The sequence below is a fragment of the Loa loa genome (genome assembly GCF_000183805.2).
Source record: "Loa loa unplaced genomic scaffold supercont3.546, whole genome shotgun sequence".
NCBI classification, from domain to species: domain Eukaryota; kingdom Metazoa; phylum Nematoda; class Chromadorea; order Rhabditida; family Onchocercidae; genus Loa; species Loa loa.
The window spans coordinates 6,677-32,181 of record NW_018108726.1 but is presented as its reverse complement, the minus strand read 5'-3'; the positions used below and the strand labels follow the sequence as shown (position 1 = coordinate 32,181).

The 25,505-nt window shown below is 31.5% G+C and overlaps 5 protein-coding genes across 5 annotated transcripts; 4 read left to right on the top strand and 1 right to left on the bottom strand.

Moving 5' to 3' along the window:
* Window positions 1-1,048: 1,048 nt before the first annotated feature.
* Window positions 1,049-6,370, top strand: LOAG_04087 (hypothetical protein; the record flags this gene model as incomplete). The annotated part of the gene is made up of 12 exons (XM_020446502.1): window positions 1,049-1,069; window positions 1,624-1,731; window positions 1,928-2,130; window positions 2,496-2,604; window positions 2,794-2,883; window positions 2,978-3,064; window positions 3,460-3,597; window positions 4,116-4,311; window positions 5,061-5,306; window positions 5,474-5,605; window positions 5,791-5,942; window positions 6,191-6,370. The coding sequence occupies 12 exons, from the start codon at window positions 1,049-1,051 to the stop codon at window positions 6,368-6,370; spliced, it is 1,662 nt and encodes a 553-aa protein (XP_020303168.1).
* A 1,137-nt stretch (window positions 6,371-7,507) lies between these two features.
* On the top strand, window positions 7,508-7,747 carry LOAG_04086 (hypothetical protein; the record flags this gene model as incomplete). The annotated part of the gene is made up of 1 exon (XM_003139623.1): window positions 7,508-7,747. The coding sequence occupies one exon, from the start codon at window positions 7,508-7,510 to the stop codon at window positions 7,745-7,747; it is 240 nt and encodes a 79-aa protein (XP_003139671.1).
* A 2,475-nt stretch (window positions 7,748-10,222) lies between these two features.
* On the top strand, window positions 10,223-13,392 carry LOAG_04085 (2-amino-3-ketobutyrate coenzyme A ligase). The gene is made up of 9 exons (XM_003139622.2): window positions 10,223-10,368; window positions 10,473-10,584; window positions 10,725-10,934; window positions 11,287-11,424; window positions 11,622-11,753; window positions 11,947-12,161; window positions 12,575-12,723; window positions 12,861-12,963; window positions 13,249-13,392. Exons 1-9 carry the CDS (start codon window positions 10,246-10,248, stop codon window positions 13,330-13,332), a joined length of 1,266 nt encoding a protein of 421 aa, XP_003139670.1. The 5' UTR covers window positions 10,223-10,245; the 3' UTR covers window positions 13,333-13,392.
* Window positions 13,393-13,634: 242 nt separating this feature from the next.
* On the bottom strand, window positions 13,635-18,531 carry LOAG_04084 (sluggish A-PC). The gene is made up of 13 exons (XM_003139621.2): window positions 18,411-18,531; window positions 18,058-18,243; window positions 17,421-17,558; window positions 17,064-17,167; window positions 16,525-16,653; window positions 16,231-16,363; window positions 15,935-16,072; window positions 15,568-15,636; window positions 15,337-15,470; window positions 14,832-15,036; window positions 14,502-14,702; window positions 14,128-14,259; window positions 13,635-14,010 (listed from the first exon to the last, which is right to left on the bottom strand). Exons 1-13 carry the CDS (start codon window positions 18,522-18,524, stop codon window positions 13,945-13,947), a joined length of 1,749 nt encoding a protein of 582 aa, XP_003139669.1. The 5' UTR covers window positions 18,525-18,531; the 3' UTR covers window positions 13,635-13,944.
* A 3,266-nt stretch (window positions 18,532-21,797) lies between these two features.
* Window positions 21,798-24,988, top strand: LOAG_04083 (STE/STE7/MEK7 protein kinase). The gene is made up of 8 exons (XM_020446501.1): window positions 21,798-21,863; window positions 22,064-22,195; window positions 22,504-22,677; window positions 22,876-22,995; window positions 23,371-23,511; window positions 23,766-23,912; window positions 24,239-24,499; window positions 24,818-24,988. The coding sequence occupies exons 2-8, from the start codon at window positions 22,070-22,072 to the stop codon at window positions 24,890-24,892; spliced, it is 1,044 nt and encodes a 347-aa protein (XP_020303167.1). The 5' UTR covers window positions 21,798-21,863; window positions 22,064-22,069; the 3' UTR covers window positions 24,893-24,988.
* The last annotated feature ends 517 nt before the right edge of the window (window positions 24,989-25,505 follow it).

The window sequence follows — 25,505 nt, the reverse complement described above, 5'->3', positions numbered from 1 at the left end:
AAATCTTCATTGTCGTAATATTTTTTTTTTTTTAAGGAGCACTTTGAAAACTATACTGTTTCTCTTAATTATTTACTATTAAAAATTCTTACATAGCATACACGGACATCAGTTTCTTAGTACTGATATCCAATTTGGTGTCTTATTTAAGTGTCCTCGAAGGTATATGCACATAAATGAATATACTGAAAAAACTCAAGATGAGACTTAACAAGTCAAATTTCATTGAACAGTAAGCATCAAAAATCGCTGACACTGTAAGCGTTTTGCGTATCTTTTAATTGCTGAATTAACCTGTCATTAAGCTCGCAGATAAGTTTGACAAACTGTACCCAGGTCATCGACAACATCTCAATTGTGTTGTGAGATCTCCTGGAAAATATACTTCGTTCTTGACCCATCCCGCTGAAATTGACAGTTATTAGTCATCGTACACATGTGTGGGCGTTTATGCAAAAATAAACAAACATAAGCGTTTATCCAACAACAGTACATACGCAAAAGCATTAGCTCAAAGAAAGCCACGTAAATGACTGCAAAATTCCATGTTTTAAACAAAAATTTTGAAAAATACCACGTCTTATCGTTTCCGGTCTAAATGAAAACGATTGATGTTATCACCATAAACTCGGAAATGTTTCCGATTGTACGATTTAAGAAATAGGCAAGGGATGAAAACGCTTAATGCTTAATGGTATAGTAACCAATTATGGAATTCTTCCCAGTCTTGAAAAACAAAGTTCCGAAAATGTTTCGTTGGTTGATCCGTTCCTCCTCGGAAAAACTGGCTGGACTAAACAGATGCTTGGAATTTTGCGGATGCGGTTTGATAACATTAATTTTTCTGTGTTGAGATTTTCCGGTGTGTGAATGAGTGGTTCATTGTAATCGTTTTTGCTTTGGATTGGGATAAATAAGGAGAAATTGTTCTGATAAATGTTATGTAGTGAACAGTTTCGAATTTTTGCATATTTCCATACTCGCTATAGTTGTCCGGTAGTATTTCTGTGATATTTGTTTCCTTCTATATTTCAGGAATGTATGATCAATGAATGGAAGTAGTGGAAATGTAGGTTTATTTTGAACAAAATAGATGTAATGTCGAAGAAACTATGAAGAATAAAATTGAACAAGAAGTATCCATCAGTTTTTGGACAGAGTGAAAACAAGTTTCGCAAGTCGAACTGTCGAATTCATGTCTTATGTCTCATAGATTAAGTCATAAATCATTTTGTCCCAACCAACTGCTTCAAAACTAATTAATACAGATTACTATTGCATGTATCATTGGCGGCAAAATAGATCAGTAATAAGAAGTGATATAATTTGACAGCTTTTAACATATCATTCACAATGTAAATTTATTTTCACCCTTTTACAAGAGATCCCATAGTTTGAGATGCTAAAATTAGTACATTAATGGTGCTAAGGAAAGAATTCAATAGAAAAGCGCAAGAGAGGAAGTGAAAATCATGGATGAAAATTGCTCTCTGAATTGAACACACATTTCTGCATGTAATAACGTTTTACGGTCATACTGCTGAGCTAAAATGTATGAAGTTATGGAAAAACTGCAGCTTCTTAAATGGTATATGATACGAGATCAACGGATTTAATTTTAAGATCAACAGAAGACATTGTCTATATGACGAAAGCAAATTATTATCACAAGTGAAAAGGCGACGATTCCGGAGTGAAAATAAAGAGATGGATATTGCGCATATCGATAGTGTAAATTCGCTCTTTTGTGGTAGAAAAGAAAATCCTTTCTCTTTCCTTATCCCCATTTTGTGTTATAGAGATGTAGATGCTTTTGAAAATTTGCCCAATGATTAAGAATGAGAATTCTAATTCGTGATATTTTCTTTATTCAGCCAATGGATTTTGAAATGATAAAGTTTAATGTGAAAACATATATAAAATTTAGGAGCTGGACGGTTTGGAAACAAAATTTGAATCGAATAGTGTTTGTGTACTAGCTTCACTTGATGGTCCATCGTGGTATAAGCATGAAGTGACTGACAGCAACTTAAACAACAATGATGTGACTGATTTAACACCAATGTTAAAAAAAGTGGGAGAGGTGTTAAATCCGAAGGTCGCTAAAGGCGAAGCAAACCCTGCTTCTAAGTATCTTTTCCTTTTTTGAAAATCTTGATACCGTGCTAACTGCTTATTTATAACCTGAATTTTGCTTTTCCATTTAATCTAACAGTTGATCAGTAACAGTTCCTTAGGTTTGCTTTGCATTTTGAAAATTGTTGTTTGCTTCAAATAATCAGCAGTACGGCCGTCGTGGATTTTTTTCAATTTGATTCATTTTGTGGATAGTTTTCTATGATTTCTAGCTATTCCTATGTAGAATAATTTTGGCAATCTCTAACTTTTATTTCGCTTCAAACTTTAACTATCTGCTGGAGTAGATTAAAGCAAAACTATCAAAAAAAGAATAAGCTGTACTAATTTGTATGTAGTGTAGCTATGTTATGTTTCAGTAGTGGTGACAGTATACAGGCTGCTTCAGATGAAGATTTTAGTTTTACTCGTGCAAGCGTCCCACACTCAAGCATGCCTATTACATCTTCGTGTAGTTTGTTTTTACAGGTGTGGATTGAAGATAATACAACTTTTTGCGCTACTAGTTCATTTAAATGAAATTCTGTCGACTTCATTTTTAAGTCACATTTGTTGCATACTTATCCCAGATATTATTTGTATGGAATAATAGGAAAAATTGCCTTTTGTCCTACTTTTTCTTTAATATTTCCCAATTTTTTGCAATTTCTGTTTCAGATATTGTTTCCATTCGTTCCTGCTGGTCTTGGGATGGTTTTTGCTGGCTTTGTTCTTGATATTGTGCAACACTGGAATCTGTTTGTCGAAGTACATCTTCAATTGCTTGACATTCTTTGAGCTAGATTTGACTTGCATTTGAGAATATTTCCAAAATCTCGGTTTATTTCACTGCATTTTATAGGTACCTGAAACATTCATTTTGGTGCCTGCATTACTTGGCTTGAAAGGGAACCTTGAAATGACCTTTGCATCCAGATTATCAACATTGGTACGTTTATCTATCAGTCCTTTCTTCTTGGGAATTCACTGCTGGAGAAACGCATCTTAAAAATGCCTGCGTTCCCCTTCTTTTACATAACCGTTGATGCTTTCCGTTTTAGCTGAATTTGATGTCGAGATTGAAACAGACTCATAATATACTCAAGTACATTCGTATAGTTCACCAACAGCTGATTCCCAGGTTAATAGTGCTGTAAATGTAAATCAAATGAGACATAATATCTGTTTGAAACTGCTTCTATTTTGTTCTAATCATTTCATTGTCTTCAAAGCCAAATTGTTAATTTACTTTTTTAAGACTCCCTAAAATTTCTTAATCACTGTTCTGATTTCATGTATTTCAAGTTTTTATGTTTCACCGATCTTTTTTTTACTTTTTTTCAGGCTAATACAGGACGGATGAACTCAAATCCAAAGAAGATTATTATTGCAAACATGGCTCTTATTCAAGTACAAGCAATTGTTGTAGCATTCCTCGCTTCCAGCTTTGCTGTTGCGCTTGCGTGGATACCAAAAGGGCAGGTGATTCTGCTAATTTAGAAAATTGTCTCTGCGTTGATTTACTGTTTTCACTGAATTTCGGACTCATAGAATGAGATTTTAATTGAGTAAACCACAGGCAGTTTTTATATGTAAATGGGAATTAATGGCGGTGATTTATGCAATAGTTTAGTTGATTTCTATTCGCGTTCTTCGACTGTATTACTGGTAGATGGATATGAATAAAGAATCGCAGTAGAGCTGGAACAGATGCTTACATACTTTCTTACCAAAGTTTAATGAGAAAAAACTGAGATCATTTACGTTTAGCATCAGTTTACTTTTTTTGCGAAACTGACAGTTTAGTACTGTATATGTGCTGGATAAGAAGAAAGCACGCTTTTACTCCCATGTCTTAAAAATACTTCTCAAGGATAGTCCGTTAAAAGTTTGCGGTGACAACCAAATGATACGAGATGGACATGAGCCTTTGTTATTCAAAATCAGTGAAGAAAGATGTTTTGTTTTGTTTTCCCAGTTTTTCGGATGTAAAATTTCAGATTGATTGGTCTCATGCTTCTTTATTATGTGCAAGCAGTCTAACAACAGCATCACTGACATCGTTAGTGCTTAGTACGGTGGTGATATGTGTCGTTTTAATTTCACGAAATTTCGCCATAAATCCCGACAACATTGCAACACCAATTGCTGCCTCATTGGGTGATCTTACCACCTTAGGAGCTCTGTCATTATTAGGTAATTGTTTAATTCAGTTTAAGTAACACTAGTTTACAATGTTTTCTACGATATGTATAGAACATACTTGCTTCTTTTCACCTCAATGTTGAAGAAACTTTCGTTTTACTGTGCAGTTTTCATGGTTTCAATCTAAGCTTAAATTTTGCCGGAGTTTAAATGTGATCTTTGGTCATGAAATTCTCTTTATTTTTGGCTGAGTGGGATTAGGAATCGACAGTTTCAGCTGTTCCAGGCGATGACAAATAAATGCTTCACATCTTTATCCAGAATCTCAAGTAATATACTTGTAGAGATCGAAAGAGAGTAGGAAGCAGATAGAGGAACTGTTTTGTACTACACCTTTATGAATAAATGACCCACTTACCTTCGATTTTTTAAAGATATAGTGTTTCCTAAGAACAAAGAAGGGGAGAAACATCATCTGTTGCAAGATTTTCACAATCATATTTACGAGGAGAACAAAGAGGAAGGATAACAAAGACGGCTTGGAAGATAAAGGTGAGAAACTAGAGGAAACAAAGATGACTTAGTGGACAAAGCTCTCAATCTACTTTGTATCGCTTCCCCACTGTGTTATAACAGTTTCATTAAACTAGTTAGCCGTCTTTATGACTTCTTTATGTTGCCATAAAATCTCTTGCGCTTTTCACGTCAAAGCTGATATTTTAATTAGCTTTATTTGAAATTTTGATTTCCTATGATTTCTCTTGATACTTATGCAAGCTTTGAGCAATGAAGTGTTGCAGGTTCGATATTTCTTCATGCACATCTCAACGAGACTTGGCTTAATGTTGGTGTAGTTGTAACATTCATAATGGCAACACCATTCTGGATTTATTTAGCCCGAAAGGATGAAGGTACAGCCAATGTGTTAGAAAATGGTTGGTCACCTATTATATTTAGCATGTTAATAAGTAGTACCGGTGGTTTTGTGCTGGAAAGTACCATCAAACGATTTCCGAAAATTGCGATGTTCCAACCTGTTATAAACGGTAAGCTGCAAGATTAAGTTTGAAATTTTTATGTTTAGACTTAGCTCATCTTTTTTGCCGTGATTTGTAAATATGTAATAAAAGCGTCTTTTTTCATGTGGCTTTGAAAGTTTAAGCGACCCTTTCGAACAGAGAAGCCTGTTTTTTAGGAGTTTTTTCTTTTGTAGGAGTTGGTGGTAATCTTGCAGCTATTCAAGCTAGTCGTCTTTCTACATTCTATCATCAACACTATCCATTTGGAACACTAAGCGAGGCTTTATCAAGTCACTTAAGTTGTAAACGTGCACTTTTTTCTGATGGTAAACGTTTTCTTTTTTTGCTGAGTTCACTTCTTTTTTATTAATCTTTTTCAAGTATGTTCTTTAGATATCATTCTATATAACTGTTAAAAATTTTGCTGATATTATTATATGTTGGAGGTTTCACTGCCTCTTCAGTTATCTTTCATACTAATAGTGAAAAAAAAAAAAAAAAAAAATTGTAGATCTAGATGCGCGTTCAGCTCGTGTGTTGCTGTTGTTTGTGGTTCCTTGTCATATGTTCTTCAATTGGGTTATACAGATTTTACACAAAGGGAGTAGTCTACCATCTGGGCCACTTTTTACTAGCATATATATCTGTGCAGCGTTAGTTCAGGTTAGACAGTTTATTGTTCTGAAAGAGTGAAATCTGAGTTTATCCTGTGTACTTCGTCTATTTCGCTCTTATTAGTTGTAGAACTAACTCGTATCAACTAGGTTACTCCACATCGTGTATTCACTACCAAAATTTGTCACGTTTCAAGGTTTACTTCCATGGAGTCTGGATTTAAAGGAATAACTAGAGAAAAAACGCCAAATTTAATGCATGAACGTATTAATTGGAAGTGAATGATGAGTTTTCAGGTTTTATCACTGCTTTATGTGTGTCAGTTACTCGTTGCCTTGTTATGGTCAATAGAGGTGGATCCAGATTGTGCTGCAATACCATATTTAACAGCCCTTGGTGATTTGTTTGGTACATTTTTACTATTTTTAATATTTTCTTCTTTTTCTTGGTTTAGCAAAGGTCGAAATTTTCGATGATAAAATAATGGCAAATGCATTTCTCCGTGATCATTTACCAGTGGTTCTCTTTAACTAGAAATTTCGATTCGGGTTTTTGAATTTTATTGTTGTAAATGCAAATTAATTAAAGTCGTGCAAATTTGTTCTTCGTTTGTTACTTGTTTTCTTGCTTATTTTGAGACTCTAATATGCTAGAACTAACCAAGTTTATAAAATATCCATGCACATACATATGTATTTCGGAAAAACCGTAATATTTTTATAATATAGAAATATGTCGAAATAGTCATAGTATTCCACTATTATAGAAATATTTCGGAGTAACTGAATCAAATTCATGATGTGGAAGTTTGTAGTATAAAGGTTTTTTGTTTAGAATATTTCACTGATAAATGATTCATTGCATGATAAATTAAAATAAGTGTTTTCAATGTTTCAAAATGAGGAATCATTTATCCAACTCCTATTGTAATATTGTAAAGAACGTAAAATTTGGTTTAATAATGCTCATATGCAGTTGTCATTGTTGTAAAGTTCCTACTATATAAGGAGTCAGGGTAAAGAATCGAGTCAATGATTCACTCAACTTACTCGATGAACAGTGCTCTTCGATAGGGTTTAACAGTACTACCATATATATCCCATCATTTTCTACTAAACTACAACCTCAGTGGAATTCCCACTGAATTTTCCAAGCAAACGAAAACAGAGAAGAACAATTTAGTGATCGACTCTACCGATAACTGGTTTATAACGTATACGAAGAGTGAATTCGTCAATCAATAAAACCTTTATCACAATTATTTATCTATGCCATTCGTCAAAAAATTTCTAATGCCACATATTAGTGCTACGAGGTGGTATGTCTAGCATTCTAAGCGAAAGTGCGCAACTGACCAAAGAAAAACTGGAAAAGCCCGATGAAGTCAAAGAAATGGATCTAATGGAAGAATAAGGCACCTCGAATTACAAGCTAGCACTGTCGAATCAATCAACGAAAGGCGGTCGGAATATATTCACAAAATCGCAATCCGCAAAGAAACGACAAGTGGAGCAAGGGTCTCGTGAAAAGCATTCACTCACGGAAGCGTTGCGATACGATAGATGGAGAATTGGATAGCAAAACAAAGCTTCAAAGGCCAGTTTCAAGGCTCAATGCTAGAGCACAGCAATAGATGCTCGATACAATGTGAAGGGATGGTCCGATTCAAGAAACTGGAAGAAGCTAATCGGGAATTGATAACAAAAAGTGCAGGAGATGCAAGGTGCATTAGACGCAACAAATGCATTAATTCGTTGGGAAAAGCTCGTCAGCGATTGATTCACGGACTTGAAGGTACGCAAGTGGACACCATCAGGGCCAAAAGTTTTGCAAATTCTTTGGGCAAAAAGTGAAAGATATTTAACAAAACCATTAAAGAGAGGTAGTGGATATGTGATATGCTAACAGAGGAATTAGAAATAAGCCAGGTAGGAGGGGAATTAGCAGAAGGATCGGGAAATGAATCCGATAAAACTACAGAATTAATACAAAAGAACTAATAGGATTTATGACACACTGGATCACTCTTAGTGTATTTTTATACCGTTATGCTGATTGTTGTCAAGATGAAAATTGATTTCATTTTTATCCGCCAAGTATTAAGATTTCAAATCAAGGAGAAGTTAAAGCTGTCCCCATGGAAATTATACATGTTTTTTCACCAAACCAAAAGGAACATATTTTGCTGTACCCATCAAATTCTTCTTGCTGAAGGCGTTGGTCTCCTTCAGTTGGGTATCTCGGAAGAACCGGAATATTTGTATAATATAGAACTATGTTGAAATAGTCATAATATTTTTGCATTATAGACATATCTTGGAATAACGGGATTCCATTCATAATTATAAAAATTTATCGTACAGAGGTTATTTTATTTAGAATATTCCACAGATTAATGATTTACACCAAAAAATTCAATATTTTCGATACTGTAATTGATGAATCATTTGTCTAACTTCCATCATATTGTAAAGAACATTTAATCTGATGATCTAGCTTATGTACAATTGTCAAATGTTATAAACAACAACTACTACTATGGTGTCACGACAAAAGATTGACTGCCAGTCATTCACTTGACCCACTCGATTAACAGTGCGCTTCGATTCAGTTCAATAGTACTATCATCTATACTTCATCAAATCCCGACTGAAGTATAACTCTAGTTAAATTCCCACCTAAATTTCCTTATAATTCACTTAACCCTTGATATTCTCTGATAATTCAGTCTTACAACGTATACGATGAATAAGTTTTCCGTTAATAAAACCATTACCATAACAAGTTTATCTGCGCCAATTGTCAAAAAACTTTGTATGTTTTTGTACGCCAATTGTCAAAAACTTTGTACGCCAATTGTCAAAAAACTTTGTACATTGTATGTTTTATTTTTTGTTAAGAGATTACTTCAAGAGATTACTTCAACTACTTCCATTCTTTTTTATTTAAGTTTCGTTGTGTTTAATAGCAATTTTTTTTCTCTCAGCTTTTTCGCTAATACATTGGTTTAGTATTATTTGTTCATGTGTTCAGTTGACTGTCACATTTTTATGTATCATACAGATAAAAAGTCTTGCTTGTAATTGTTATTTCTCAGTTATATACTAAATGTTAAAGATTGATAATTGTAAAAATTCGGATTAGTTACTATTTTTTTTTTTTTGTAATTCTATTGGAAGTTCATGAATATTAGTAGTGAAAAAAAAAAGAAAAACTTAGATTTTCCCTCAATTTCAAATCACATTTCATATCTTTATTTCCATTAACTTATCCCTTTTTCAAATTTTGATAATTGTATGTGGAGGACTTTAATTCTATACGTATTTAGCATCTTGATGCGATGATAAAAAATTTTTTTTACTTTGAAGAATTAGAATATTAGGAGTGAGGCATAAGGATGCCACTATATTAACATTGCAGGATGCTAATGTAGTCAACCGATGTATAAGATGGATCACTCCAATTGAATTGCATTATTGAAAGCGAAGAAGCTTGATTTCATAAATTTTATCTTTGTTTAAATATCAAATTAGATTCCTAGCTATCATAAACCTGAAATTCTATTATCATTTTAGCGGTGCAATAGGCTTACTGTTGACATGCAAATATTTTTTAGAGGTGTCTCAGTGTAACATGTCTGCTGTGTTTGTGAACATTTATGCTCATTTTAATGCGATGTCTTGCTGTGACAGTCGTTTATAGTATTTGTATATGACTGGCGGATGATACAACAAATATTCTATGGCAAATAATACAGTGAAATATTGATAATTTAACTGTAGTCGTCTTTTATATCACTCATTATCATCACTACCTATTACTATTCTCCATACATTTGTTTTTTTTTTTTGGTTTTTACTATTGAACATTCGTTTAATTCACTCTAACAAGCTTATATATAGTCACTTGTTTTCCCTATCTTTCCAATTTTGTTTTCCATTTATTTAATAATGATAAAGGAATCAGATTATTTTAGCAAGAAAATTGAAATTCATCAATCTTTTTTTTTTAATTTTGAAAATAAAATCAAATACCAAAATGTGTATCAGTTATTTGTCTTCTTAAATTTCAAATAATTTTCAAAAACAAAGTCATCGGTTTAGTTTGTTTGCTCATCTTATTTTCTTCTTTTTTTTCCTTTCAATTAAGTTTTCATAGTTCATACTTCCTGATCATCATCATTAATATTATGATAAGCCAACATAGTATATGACATAATCCTTATCATTCGTTCATCATACATTATGATTAATCAAAATATTCTCAACATCGATGTAATAATGTCTGTTTGAATTATTTCAATTGTTAATAATTTGTATGTGTGGTCCAGAAGTGTAAATTCTTTTCTGAAATGGCTGCACAACAAATACTGTTTGATCGTATTGGATTGTTTCATTTTTCATTAAAACGTAATTATTCCGCAGCTCAGCAACAATTTATTGCTTCATTGAATAAGGAACTCAACACAATTCAAGTTAGTCTATTTCTGTTTTTAGTACATCCTCATAATTGTTATCATCTCTAAAAATATTAAATAATTTGATATAATTATTACCAAACACTAGTGATAATTTGTAGGATGCTGGTACCTATAAAAATGAAAGGGTTATCATTGGTCGACAAGGAATGGAAATCAAAATTAAGAATTATGATATGCCGATGTTAAATTTTTGTGCTAATAATTATCTTGGTAAATTATGTCTTTCCCTTTTTTTTTTCTATTGGAAGATGATTAAATATCTATAATGAAAATCATTATATGAAAGTATTCGCCGACCAGGCTAGCTTTTTATTATGAAATTCTGTCTTTTTAAAATCAAACTTTTTAAGGATTAAGTAGTCATCCAGAAGTGATTAAAGCTGGACAGAAAGCGATAGATATTCATGGTGCTGGTTTGAGTTCCGTACGATTCATTTGTGGAACACAGGATATACATCGAACTTTGGAAAAGAAGCTTGCTAGGTTTCATGGCCGCGAGGATGCCATTCTGTATGCAGCTTGTTTTGATGCTAATGGAGGACTATTCGAAGTGCTTACAAGTATGCGCTAAAAAAAAATAGTAAATTTAATAAATTTGAAGCATTTTGATTGAATTAGTTCGTCCTAGGAATCCGAAGTTTTGTCCTCGTTATTATTCATTTATTTTTGCATTAAAAAATCATTTACTATTAACATTCGAGAAGACATATTATGTATATTTTTCATAATTATGATTGATTTATTATGTCTTTAATTAGATATCTTTGACTAGATGCGGTGATCTGATCATATAGATAAGACGAATAGATGTGACAAACAACTTTATTTGGATATTATAGACGGATTAATCGTATCATATTATTATTTTATTCATTTTACCTTCAGACTTCTATAATTAGTGAGCATTTGTAGACGATCAGGATGCAGTTATTTCTGATGAGCTTAATCATGCTTCCATCATCGATGGCATTCGATTATGTAAAGCGAAACGTTATCGTTACAAACATGTCGATTTGAATGATCTGGAAAAAATCCTGAAAGGAACTCAAAGTAAATTACCTAATCCTGTTTGTTTTATTTTTCTAGTTAGGGAAAGAAATGAAAAGTAAAATTTCAAGTTTGAAAACTGTTACAAGGATTTGAAAAGTAGTGTATCATTTTTTGATATCATCTCTTTCTAGGTTTCAGATTCCATTTTATTTCTGGAATCCAAATTTCTGTTTAAATTTTAACAACGAATTTTGAAGGTAACAGACGACGAATAATTGCCACCGATGGCGTTTTCAGTATGGATGGTGATGTAGCACCATTGAAGGAAATATGTGATCTTGCAGATCGATATAATGCACTTGTTTTTGTTGATGATTGCCATGCAACTGGTAAAAATATGATGATATGCTGATCAAATAGTTTGAAAAAAATTGAAGATTTTAAGTATAAATTTGAGAAAAGAGAAAATGCTATTTTATTTGTTCCTTACCTATTATTAGTAAAATTTTAGATAGCGCAAAAATATTTGATAGGAAGATGAAAATTTCTAAAAGAAATTAAAAAATGAGAATTTTTTTCCAGGCTTTTTTGGACCTACCGGTCGTGGTACAGAAGAACATTTTGGTATTCAAGGATATATTGATATAATCAATTCTACGCTCGGAAAAGCCTTAGGTGGTACAATGGGTGGTTATACTACAGGACCTAAGCCGTTTATTGATCTTTTAAGGCAACGTTCTCGACCTTATTTGTTTTCAAATTCATTAGCACCATCCGTAGTTGGCTCTTCCATTAAGGTATTCAAATTTTGGCAATGATATTTTACATTTTCAAAAATATCTTTAACTTTCTTCAGCGATGTAAACATATTTAATCTCAAGAACTTTTCTCCATTATCATAATTATTTTAAGATGTTACTGAATTGTATCTTTATTTCATCTACAAAAGGATTAAATTGTTGCATTTCCCGGAAATTTTTCTTATACAGATGCATCGTTTAATCCATTTATGAGTTCTTTACCCATTCAATCCTTACCTTTAAAATAACAACATGTTTTAGTTGCTTTGTTGTTTTGAATTCATAGCACATTAAAATCTTATCATTATCAATAAAAGTAGTTGAGGAAGAATTTTAACATTTGTTTCTGAATGCCGGACATATATTTTATAAGCATTTAAGTGAAAATCAAATCTTTTTTCATCATTTAGGTCCTTGATTTATTGTCCAGTTCATTAGAATTCACAAATTCCTTGAAATCTAATATATCTTACTTCCGCAAATCGCTTACTGATGCTGGCTTCAAAATAATGGGTAATTCAAGTCATCCGATTTGTCCAGTATTTCTGGGCGATGCCAGGTATTTTTTATTTTTTCCTTATTATTGCTCTTATTCTATGAACTCTTGCTAACATTTCTTTTATTCTTTGTTCATATATTTGCGTTAGAAGAAACATGATGGGAATGTTAATTCTAAAATTAATAATTTACGAACAGAATGGCTTCCACATTTGCTGATGAAATGCTTAAAGAAGGCATCTATGTGATTGGATTTAGCTATCCCGTAGTACCTGAAGGCAAGGCAAGGATTCGTATCCAGGTATTTTTTTTTTTTTTTCACATTTTGTTACATATCAGACATAGGGAGAAAGACGTGGGAGCCATCATTCTTTTCGCTCTCTTCTAATATCGAAACACTATGATATATGATTTAGAGCTGAAATTATATATCATAATGTTTGAAATCGCGATGATCATAGTTTCTAATTTAAAATTCCATATGCTTATTTACAAAAGGATTTGAGGAATTCAAAGAAATTCAGATCCTGTTTCTAATGACTGTTTTCTTTTTTTTTTGTTCCGCTTCAAAAAAGTATAAATACAGATTTCCGCGGCTCATACAAAGCAACAAATCGATCAGTGCGTTAGAGCGTTCAAGACGATCGGGAAGAAACTTGGCGTCATCTGAATGAACTCATTAGCGTGAAGTATACCTGTAATTTGCATTGCCTTCTCATTCCAATTATGCTTGATTTTATTCTTCAACTTTCCTTTATTATCATGTTTCTAATAATTTTACTTAGTTTATGATTCACTAACACCCCTGCTTCTACGCAGAAAAAAAAAGCATATTCATTTAACTTTTGAAAGTTTTTACCAGAACCAGATTAGTTCAACAAAATCATCGCATCAAAATCAGGTCACAGTTGTTCGTTGAAAAATAATCTGAACGGATGCTGAACACCTAATATTGCATGCGCTTTAGTGATGCATACTTCGAGAGTTAATGCGGCGGAAAATTTCTTATTCATAATTCTTAAATAACAGGACTTGGCCGAGGAAACATTGGTCAGCAGATAAAGGATAACGCAAGCAAGTTCTTTTCTGTAACTGCTTCAGGCATTTAGGTCCTTTCCAAATCTTATTTAATATAATGGAAATACACAATTACATAACACAGCTTGGAAACAAAGGTAATGAAGGATAACAAATCTTAGTCGTAATTATGCATAAGCTTCATTATTTTAATTGCGGCTTCAAAGTGATTTGAATACGTACCCCAATAATTTATACCCTTTGATTAACCGAGTCTTCCATTGAGAGTAAAAGTCCTTCGTATCAATTCTCGGGACATTAAACGGACTTCCTGGAAAATATCTCATATATTTTGTTGGAGAAAATAAACTATACGGCAAGGTTATTAAATCTGGGATTCAGGCTGCAAAATTTTTTTTTTATCCATGGAACATAACAATAAACTTACCCTTCTAATCTTGCCCAAGACAGAAGCATTTTCTTGTGCCCTGCGAGAAAGATAAGGTAGAACTTTGTCGATTGGCCCATAAGGCACATATTTGTACACTGAATAGCCAGCATTTCCGAGTGAATATGAAATCTAGAATATGCAAACCTAACGCAAAACGTCAAACAACTTCAGTTCTTTTTTTAGAACCCATTTTTCTTTTATTGATATTTCATTATTTTTAAACGTAGCTTTCAGAGGTTCGTTTTCGGGGTAGCAAATATCTCGTCTTGAAGAGCTCCAAAAATTAAGAGATTCATTATAAGCAAACAATTATTACTGTTATTGCTATGATAGTATGATTTTTTAGGAGAAATATGATTAGCATAATTCACCTGATCGCACATTCCATAAAGCTGAGCAAAAGAGACGGTTCCACTGGAAGGTGATATCTTAGCTTCATGCATCATTTCAATAACCTGTTTAGTGCTTTGTTCATTATGCGTCGCAGCCATTACCGATATACTTCCCGGACTTCTTTCCTGACTTTCCTTGATTATTCTTTTCATCACCTCTCCGTACATCGCTGCAGTTGCCTAAAACAAAATAAAAGCTGCTGTAATCATCAATTCGGGAAAATCTGTCACTAATTTCACTATTTATTTATCTGCCGAGTTCCGGATACTTTTACAACGAACAATAATTCGGAAATTTCAGTCCTTTACTTCAATATTTGGATTGATTGGATCATCGTAATTTAGAGCAGCAGCACGTTTCCTTTCTTGTTCTATATATGCACCACGGACAACTTTACATCCAAAATGGAAACCTTCTCGTCTAGCCAAATGTAAATCCAGTTCAATGTCTCTTAAGCAACTCTTCAAATATGCTTGGTAAGTGCTAAAAACTAAAGCGTATTCTTTGTTGTACCTGAAATCAAAAAAGTTAAAACAAGGTGAAATCAAACAAGTATGAAATCATTGTTTAATGTTTATAAATTTTTCACAAACAAAAAAAATAGTTCATATATTTTAATATAATTTATCAGAACACTTATTCTTTTTATCCTCTTGAGATAAAATTTAGGACCTGAGTATCTCAAAACAGTTTCTTTCAAATTTAATTTCCTTTCAGATTAAATCTGTTATTCTTTGCACAGATCAGAAAAAAGATACACTTTTTGATTGATCTATATAAATTAAATGACTGATAATTACAACTGTATCTGACTTCCTCATCATTGCCATTGCTAATCTCGAAATAGCCGCTTGAAAATAAGTCTGCTCAGCATCAATCATTGTACGTAAATTATGCTTTTTCCCATACTCGATTGTTCGCACAATACGATCCATCATATTAGCAGTCTAAAAAGAATTCCGAATTTTAGTTAAAAATTTTCAAGTTCAGTATTAACAAATAATATATTGGTTCAGATAAAGAACAAGCAAATTATAAGTTTACTTCTTGAGTTTCAGACTCTGTCAAGCAATTCAATAATGGTTCCATCTTCTTCGTTTTAACATTATACACCTAAAAAAGAAAAAATATATCTAAACTTACTAAGATCGACGCATGTTTTTATATGAATAAATTTAGAAAAACTATGAAAGTCTTATACAAAGCGGACTATCCACATATGCCAGCGCTGTTTCCAGAATATTTTCCTTAAACTGTCCAATCATTTGATGAAGCGATAGACTTCTGTCTGTTAGCAACTGGCAATAAGTTTTTATACTTCTAAAATTAATTTTTCAAGGAAGTTTTCCGATCAAATAACTTTCTTTCGATGGAATTTGATTTCAGGAAATCAAGTCCTGACATCAACTACCTGAAATATTTGGTCGAGCCGTTCGTGTTCTTCGATGAGTTTATGCCAATCGTAAAAGTCAACGAAGCCACTCTCGTCAAAATCCACTGTTTTTAACCATTTCTGCATCATATCTTCATCTATTTGAACACCGCGATCCTAAATGTTTTCAACTTTCTGTTCGACAATGTGATGGTCAACAAATCTTTAATTCGCACTAGCCTTAAGTAAACTTAGAATTCCAAAGGTGGGAAAAAAAAGAAAACTTCGAAACCTGCAAATATATAAGTCTGCTTCAAATTGTACGAACAAAAAACCTTAATCCTCTTCAAAAATTCTTCTTTTTTGATTTTATTGGGAAGAAGATCCTCCCAGGATGAGCCAATCAATGTTTTGTAAAAATTATTCGATTGTGCTATTAATTCCGATAATTTCAGAAGCAACTGCGGTCTGAAAATAAGATGTAGTTTAAACAACGAAAAAATTATCCCAAAATGTATAGGTGGAAATATTTTGATTCGTCGCAAAATTCTTGTTCAATTGAATGTCAAGTTAACCGACATATTTCCCATCCCATAACTTTAACGAATTCCATTAAACAAACAGGAAACCTTCCGAGAGCTGTTAATTTGATACAATTAATTCCAGAACTGCCGATTGCCGAAGTTATCGCATCCACACTCGCACAAAAAATATCACAGTTCTTATCGCATTGGACTTCACTTTCGTAAAAGTAAGTTCTGGAATGTGTCAGTTAAACATTAGAAATACGGTAATCATATTAATAAAATGAATAAAATTTGGTAATCTGGAGCAAAGAGTATTATAATTGTTTCGGACTTCCTTCTATACAATATAATTCAAACATCTTTATTTTGAATTTTCCAAGGAAAAATTTTCTAGAATAAAAACAAATATCAGTAGAATGCCCCCAAAATGACGGCTTTATGGCACATGATATAAAGTCAAACTAATGGTGAATGTTTATTCTTGGAGTTTTAGGAGCAAGGAGTGGTGATGAGATTTCGTTGCACAGATCAGGAAAAGATTAACTTCATGATTAAGCTAATTTCCTTGACTGATGTAAAAGTTGAACGGTAAGAACATAATAATATCTTATTCTAATTTTAAAAGGAAATTTGAAATTAACCTGGCGCTAACAACGTCTTTACGGCGATCACCAAATTCTTTGTGGACCGTATAACGTTGTCGTGTTTTTTCCACTGTTGCTCTGTCAACAACACTTTCTACCGGCTAAAATTAAAACTTATTTGAATTTTAAATCAATAGAAATCGTAACATCCTCCAACTAAATGATATTTTTCTGTTGATTGATCGAAATATGTAAACAAATATATTGACAGATATAAATGCGGAAAATAGATAATCAGCAATGTCTAAAATTGGCAAAAAAAAGGAAATGTAAACATAGGAATTGATAATGAATAACAATGAAATCAGTAAAATCTCAAATAATTTTCTTTCCTTTAATTGTTGAAAATCAAACCCCCATTCTGGCTTCACCTCCGACTATTCCCTCTACAGCTTTCCTTTCAGCTTCATCCGAAGAAATATCTGACTCAACGCAATAGTCCAAGATTGATTTCACTCCACACTTCTTAAGCCTTTTCATTGTCTCTTGCACCTTTAATATTAAATTTTTCAACTATCATTTTACAAATGAAGCGAAAATTTCTCTCGAAATCAATGATTAATTTAAATGATTAATTTTCCAGTGATTAATTTCTCTTTTTCGGGAAAAAAAAAGGTTTTGGAAATGTTTAAATTGCTACTAAAGTAAATCTATAAATTCTGTAGTTTTAATGAATTCAAATTTTGAAAGGAAGCTTTAAAAAAAAAGCTACTTTTGAAAAGAAAAAAAAAGTTTTTTTTGAAAAAGTTTTTTTTCCTTTTTTCTTTCCCATCCTTCCATTTTTTGCTTATTTTTAAAAAAGAATTCCAGAAAGAGCAATGTTTGACCGATTTAACCTCTGACAAACATAAGAAAGGAACTGTTTTCGTGTTTTTGATATGCTAATTTTCATAATATCTTTACATGAATATTAAATATTCATTTATTTCTCGTACTTCAATTTTTATAAAATTTAAACTAGAAAATGATCCAAATGACCGCCATAACTTACTTCACTTATCGTTTCACCGCCAACAAATTGTCCAAAAAACGTTAACTTTAAGACTTTTGCATAAAATTTTTCACCAAATACTTTTTTCAATCCAACCAATAGCACTTGTTCTCTTTTCCTTAATGTTTGTACTGTACAAAGAGGAAGTACAATAAGGCTACGGAATAATTCACTCGTTTTTTTTCCCTGTAAAAAAATACTATAAATTGGAAAAGAAAAAAAAAAAAGAATCCCTTGGATAAAAACTCTCGCTCGTTATGTGTTAAAATAGTATATTTACCTATGTAACATTTGATTTTATCAATAAAATATTTTGAAAGAAAGAGAGAGAAAGAGAAAAAGAAAAAAACTACTCTGAAGGCAGTTTTTGTGCTTTTGAAGTCCAAATCCAGTTTACTATAACATTCATTGATTTCATCAATATTTATAGTCTTTGATGCTTGCGATGATACTTCTGATGAAGCCATCCTGCAAATGGCTTAATTATAAGGAATAATATTAGTTGTTGCATAATCTATATGATAGTTTTTGAAGCAAAAAAAAAAAATTGAGAAGTTTTTAGTAAATAAAATCAAAACCTATCTGAAATTATAATTTTTAATGGGGTTATTATCTGCGAACAAAAAAAAAAAAGAAAAAGAAATAAAAAAATGTTCTCGAAAAAAAAAGCAAAAAAAAAAAACTACCGATATGATAGATGCATTAATGATTTGAAGTTTGATATTAAAACAGAATTATTTGGACGTAGCAATGTTGTCGGCATTTTCTTTTTTCTTATCAAGTAATAGAAGAAATTGTGAGTGGTTGATGACGTGTAAGATCGAAAGATTAATGTATTTCAACTATTATATAACAAATAACCTTAAAATTCTTTCATAATTTATTAAATTTTTAAATTTCTAATAGCAGAAATTTTACGACCAATCATATTTATTCCAGTAAAAAAGAAAAAATAGTACGAAGGATAATTGAATATTCGCTCCTTTTCAACTCTTCAAAATTCCAAAATGATGCTATAAATTAAATTCGTTGAATAAAATCACTGAGATGAATGACGTCATAATCATAATTTATCGATTAAACAAAAAAAAAATTAAAATAATTGTAATAAAATGAATGGAAATGAATTTGATAATACAATGTTATATTACATATCATAGCTATAATCGTTATCACTTTTTTTTTTTTTTGTGTAACAAAAATGGCTATTATTGTATGTGACAGTGTATTTAAAAGTGATAAAAAAGATTTTTCAAAAATTAGAAAAATTTTTTGAATTTAATAATGAATAAAGGGAAAAGAATCAAAGAATCATGTGATCATTTAGCAGGCGCCAGTAGTTTCTGTCTAGACATACATACACCTCACCACATTTAATCCTATGCTAGAATGAAACAAACAATTACAACCACGCATACGGACATACAAATACACACGCAGACATATACATACATACATACATACACACATACACACACACACATACGTACACACACGCACAGATACACACACACATACACACACACACACAGAGACATATACATTGCTTTTGTATGAACTTTTTTCCTACCTCCCTGGTTGCAATAGTTGTAAAATAAGCTTCACGTGATTAAGTAACTCCTCCTACTCTTCAAATTTTATTTCATTTTCTTCCTTTTGTGTATATCTAACATCTATATGTATCTATACTATGCGTATGTTATGTAATATGTGCATGTTAGTGCAGTACGTATTGCGTGTACAACATGCATATATGAATACAATACATATATGTCAATATATTACGGGTATATGAGTATTTATTATACGTATATATACATATAATATATGCATATGATGGATAAAATACGTGCATATGTATAATATGGGTTTAATATATGCATATAGGTAAGTATAAAACGTGCATACAAGTATAATACATGCATATAAATATAATACGTGTAAACGAGTATGATATTTTTTTGTGTATTTGAGTATTATTCCAAGAAAAATTAAAAAATGAGAAGAAGAATGAATGAATGTGTATTTTTTTTCAACCGTTGCAGATGTTTTTCTCTAAACTAAATCACTTATCATTTATTAATGATAAACGATGATAAGAAGAATGCTGCAACAATTTACATGATAAGTGCTAAATAATTGAATAATGAGGCTGTAAAATAATAATAATTAAAACACCTTTTTCCTCCTTTTATTTTGATTTAATCAAATTTGCAAAGGAAATGAGCGGAAAATTCGAGATTAAATTTTGGAATTTTGATAGTATTCTTTGGTTGTTCTTTCTGTAACTCTTTAGAATTGTTCATTTTTGACCATTGATGAAATCTTCGATGATAGTATCGTGAAACGTAAATATTACCAACCGTTCACAGCCAATAATGAATTTTGTTGAAAAATAAAATTTCCACATAGGCAATTTTGCACAAATCAATGTTTAATGTTGTAATCTTTGATTGTTGATAAAGTAGCTTTTTGTTTGAAAAATAATCGGATGATTGCTATTTACTTCATTTTTGAGAGCTATAGAAGGCTCACAAATCAAGTTTCAGTTTAAATTTTAATAGGAATTGAATGTTCCAACGAAGGATATCGATATTACGATTAATCCACAGGAAATCTGCAGTCAACGAAAGTGCAGGTCAGATGAAATTAATTAAACATCAGTGCTACTCTTATAATTTTCTTGTTTTCCCTTGTCACGTGCTGAATTATTCACTGCCAAGTTTGGAAAATTGAGGCAATTTAATTTTTTTTCTAAAAAAGGAATGAAAAATTTGGATTTGGACACTAAATGTAACTTTTTTTGCACTGAAATTTTTTCATTACCTAGAAAAGTTCCATCTTTTTCATTGAAATGCAAATCCAAATCATTTTTCTGCTGAATTTGAATGGAATTCTAATTTTGGCAGAAAGATTGCAACAAAAATTCATTTTATCATTACAATTTCAACCTAAAGCATTCTACAGTATTTAGCACATAAATAATGTAACTGCCAACAATTCCTGTACAATTAGCCATCTACCATTTTCCGTTTCGTTTTATTCCTTTTTTTTTCTAATTTCAATTTTCACGTTTTGGTACAATAAATTTGCTACAACAAAAATCCAATGATAGCGAAATTCCCCTTTTAAATTCACAAACTTTTATGCTATTTTAAATATCATTATATTAAAAGCCATTTATATTTTTTGTCTTAAATAAAAAGTTAAAGTGATTGAGTGTCATCATCTAGACCAACTAAAAATTGTCATAAATATTGTATATATCTCTATTATAATAATACTAAAACAAATGGTATGTACAACCTAAATGTTACTGATAAACTTTGTCTGTTGATGATGCAAAGTTGGATTCACTGAAAAATTCCGGAAATTTTGATTGCAATCATTTTGTCCTTTTTCGATTATGCATAATTCCAAATACAATTTCATTAATGTAAACTAATCCGAAATTGACAAATGTTCTTCCATCCAACGACAGAACCATCATCTTCACCCATTCCGTTAAATCTTTTCCATCTCATTACTAACACTGTCTCAAATTTTTATCATTTTATCGAATCATCATTAATTTAAATGTCCAGAACATACACTCACATGCTGATATATAGGTGTATGAAAGCAGACAGACAGACAGACACGCACATACACACATACACACACATACATACGTATACATACATACATACATATTACATACATATATATAGACCAAGATACAGGGAGTGATCGATTTGGGTATCGATCTGTTGAACAATTTCATTTCATTGGCACATCGGAATTTTTCACTTACGATGTTTCCAATGGTAGCTTTTGCCTCTTTACAATTAAATGTTTTTAAAAAAAAAGCGAATGGGATTTTGTACTATTTTTGGTGAGAGAAATTAAACTAATTAGAAGCTAATTAAAAGTGAATTTGATTTTTTTGGCATCTTTTTAATGTTGCTAGAAACTAATTCATATTTTGATTGATAAAATTTTGTTTTTTTAACTACTGATTTTGCAGCGTTGAATGAGGATGATTTTAAATCAACCTGTAGTACTAGCAGATAATACAGCAATGGATCGTTCAAGGTTCGGTCTTGATCTAACACTACAAGATGTGGAACCATCACGAGTACCAATGACTGATGAAGAGGTTTCTGTCCTTTGCTGTTATTTCATATTTGTATGGATCATCTTCTCCTCAAAAGTTTACCAACAAATCTCTTTCAGTACGGTTCACTGTAAACTTTCAGGTTACTGTGATTCCTGATTAATTTAGTTTCATTACGTATCATAGATTTGGTTGTATCTCATCACTATTCTAATTTATTAACTGATAACTAGATATACAGGACATTAAGCCTCTACATATTGTAAAGCGAAGTAGCTGCTACAATACTTTCCTGTCTTTTTTTTTCCAAAACAAAAAAACCATTAATTATGAGATTTATATTTTTAAAGGTGGAAGAGAAATATGAATCAATTCGAGAAAGATCTGGTATGCTTACTATAATGGGTACTGAATACAGGGCACAACTTTCTGATATTGTTGATATCAAAGAACTTGGTCGTGGCTCATTTGGAGTAGTCCGAAAAGCACATTTCAAACAGACCAAAACACTTATGGCAGTTAAAGTAATCTGTTGTAGGAGTTTGAATTAGATTCCATTATTCTGTATTCTTTAATTGAAAAGAAAATGAAGTATGACTATAGTAAATAGTGATTCTTTTATTTATTATCAAAAGTTTACTCAATTCTGGATCCATTATAAAAATAGCAATGTTTAATAAACACTAAATTTGTTAACTCAACTGATAATTTTTTCTTGATAGATAATTCCGATAACGGGTAATGCCGAGAGTAATAAACGGACGGTGATGGATATGGATGTTATTATGCGATCCCATAATTGTCCAAACATCGTGCGCTGTTATGGTTGTTTTGTTTTTGAGGTAATATTCAGAAATTTAGAGAAGACAGAAGAGTTTTAAAAAAAGTGACATTAATAGCAGTGAAATAAACTAATTCATTAAGGTAATTCTTTTCGAAATAAGTCCAGACAGTGTTTTGAAGTAAAACGTGTAAGAAATAGTGTATTTCATGAAATATTTTTAAGTATTTTTAAGAGCTATTAAACCAGACATTTCTATATTTCTGTCCAACAAATTGCATGCTATAGATTTTAAATGAAATAATAATCAATCATTTTCTTCTGAAAAAAAAGTCAAAAATTTACAACAGAAGTTTTCTTGGTGGTGAGATGAAAAAATTAGATAACTTGAAGGCGGTTAAAAGTTTGATTTGTAGTAAAAAAAGTGTGTATCTAGTCAGAAGTTCGAATATGCATGGAGCTGATGTCGATGTGTTTGGATAAGTTGCTTAAGATAGCGCTTCATTTTCCCGAAATCATTGTCGCCAATATAACCAAATCAGTACTTTTAGCATTGGAATATCTGAAAGAAAAAGAAGTTGGTTGAAATTATTATACTTTATATCATTTCATCTTTTTTTTTTATGGAAAATATTGCGTAAAATAATATTGGTTCATCTACTCCAATTATATATTTTACTTCTTAGTTATAGTTTGGGTTTTACAATTATGCTTCCTTTTTTCCACACAGTTTTTTCTGTTTTTCCCTAGATACATCATTTCTGGTTCATTGTTTCAAATTTGAAACTGATAACTTTGTATTTTGTTTCCATAACTGAGACATTTTTCTAGAACATCATGCACCGAGATATTAAACCATCGAATATCCTAATCGATCACAGTGGTACAATCAAATTATGTGATTTTGGTATTGCCGGCAGATTGATTGATTCCAGACGAGCAGAAACGAATACCAAAGGCTGTACTGCTTACTTAGCGGTTCACTTTTTTGTTTTTAAGGAAACAATTATTTCAAATTACATAAGTTAACGTAAAAGTACGTTTCACAGTATACAACTGGTTGAATGAATGCTTGATTAATCATATAGAAACTTAGTATTGCAGTAACATTATTCCATTAAGCTTCGATAGAAAGTCGTAGAATTTTTGATCGTTTGCTGAATAAGTAAAATATTTCTCGGCCCTCTTTTCCTACTGTTCTCTCATGCAGACTTTGTTTTCAAATGACAGTTGCTTCTTATAGATTTTTGTGGTTTAAATTTTGTTATTCAGAAAAGGTTTATTCAACTTGAATTTAATTTCAGCCGGAACGTGTAGCAAGTAGTGATTGTGAATATGGTGTACGCGCTGATGTTTGGAGTTTAGGAATAACACTTATTGAGCTAGCTAAAGGAACTCATCCATATGAGGGTTGCACGACAGATTTCGAGCTTCTGACCAAAATCATCAATGACCCGCCACCACGACTTACTCCAACTCAGCATTTTTCACAAACGTTTTCAGTATTCATTGCTAGATGCCTCATGAAACGGCCTATTGATCGTCCCAACTATCACGAGCTTCTGGTTTGCTGTTTTGCTTTTTTGGATATCTTTTCAGAAATATATAAAAAATATATATTTACCATTTGTACTTTCATTGCATGTCATAGTAAATTTGTTTTCAAAAATAGGTTATCTTAAGTCTCAAAGCTTAACATTCTACCCAAAATACTTATTGATGTCACTATAAAAATCATAAACTTGATTCACTTGGTTTTCACAGTAATTCTCCTTGCTAATAGACTAAGGCATATAAAACTTACTGTAACGCCTACAATATATCATGAATAAAGTTACTTGTATGAAAATCTCACTCAATGATGCCATAATCTTTCTTTTTAGGAAGATCCATTCATCAGAGGGAATACAACAAACACAGCGGCAGTAGCCAAATGGTATAGTGCGCTATGTGCTTGATTCCAATTTTTTCTTTTTTTTTTCCTTTCCTCTCTCTCTTTCTTTATTAACTACTGGTGGAATTTTGTTAGGAAAACTTTAGAACTTCATATATGCTCTCCAATTCATAATTAATAAAGATGAATTTTTTCCTTCATTAATCGAAAGGAAAAAGAAAAGTTCTTAGAAATAAATTCAAACCAAGTTACAAATATTAGACTTTTATGCATATTCCAAGAATGAATTATGGTCAATTTATGTATAATGTTCATGTTTAAATCCAAACGTTGAAATTTCATAATGATGTTTTGAGCTGCTTTTATGAATGAATGAAAATGATAACATCATAATTGATCAAGCATAAGACTGGATCACTGCATTTCCATTTATTGTATTACATCAATGTTCGAAAAGAATCTAGAAAAATCAACTCATATATCATCTAAGAGAAGTTGTTTGATTTCTTAAGTGTTATTGATATTTTCTCTGAACAATATATATGGGGATCAGGAGATGTTAAGAAAATGAGAGGAAAGGAGTGATTTGTTTGTAGGTATTCTTCGATATTATTGTAATTATTATCGTTTATTCTTTTGTCTTTCATCATTTTTTTTTTTTNTTTTTTACTAAAGAC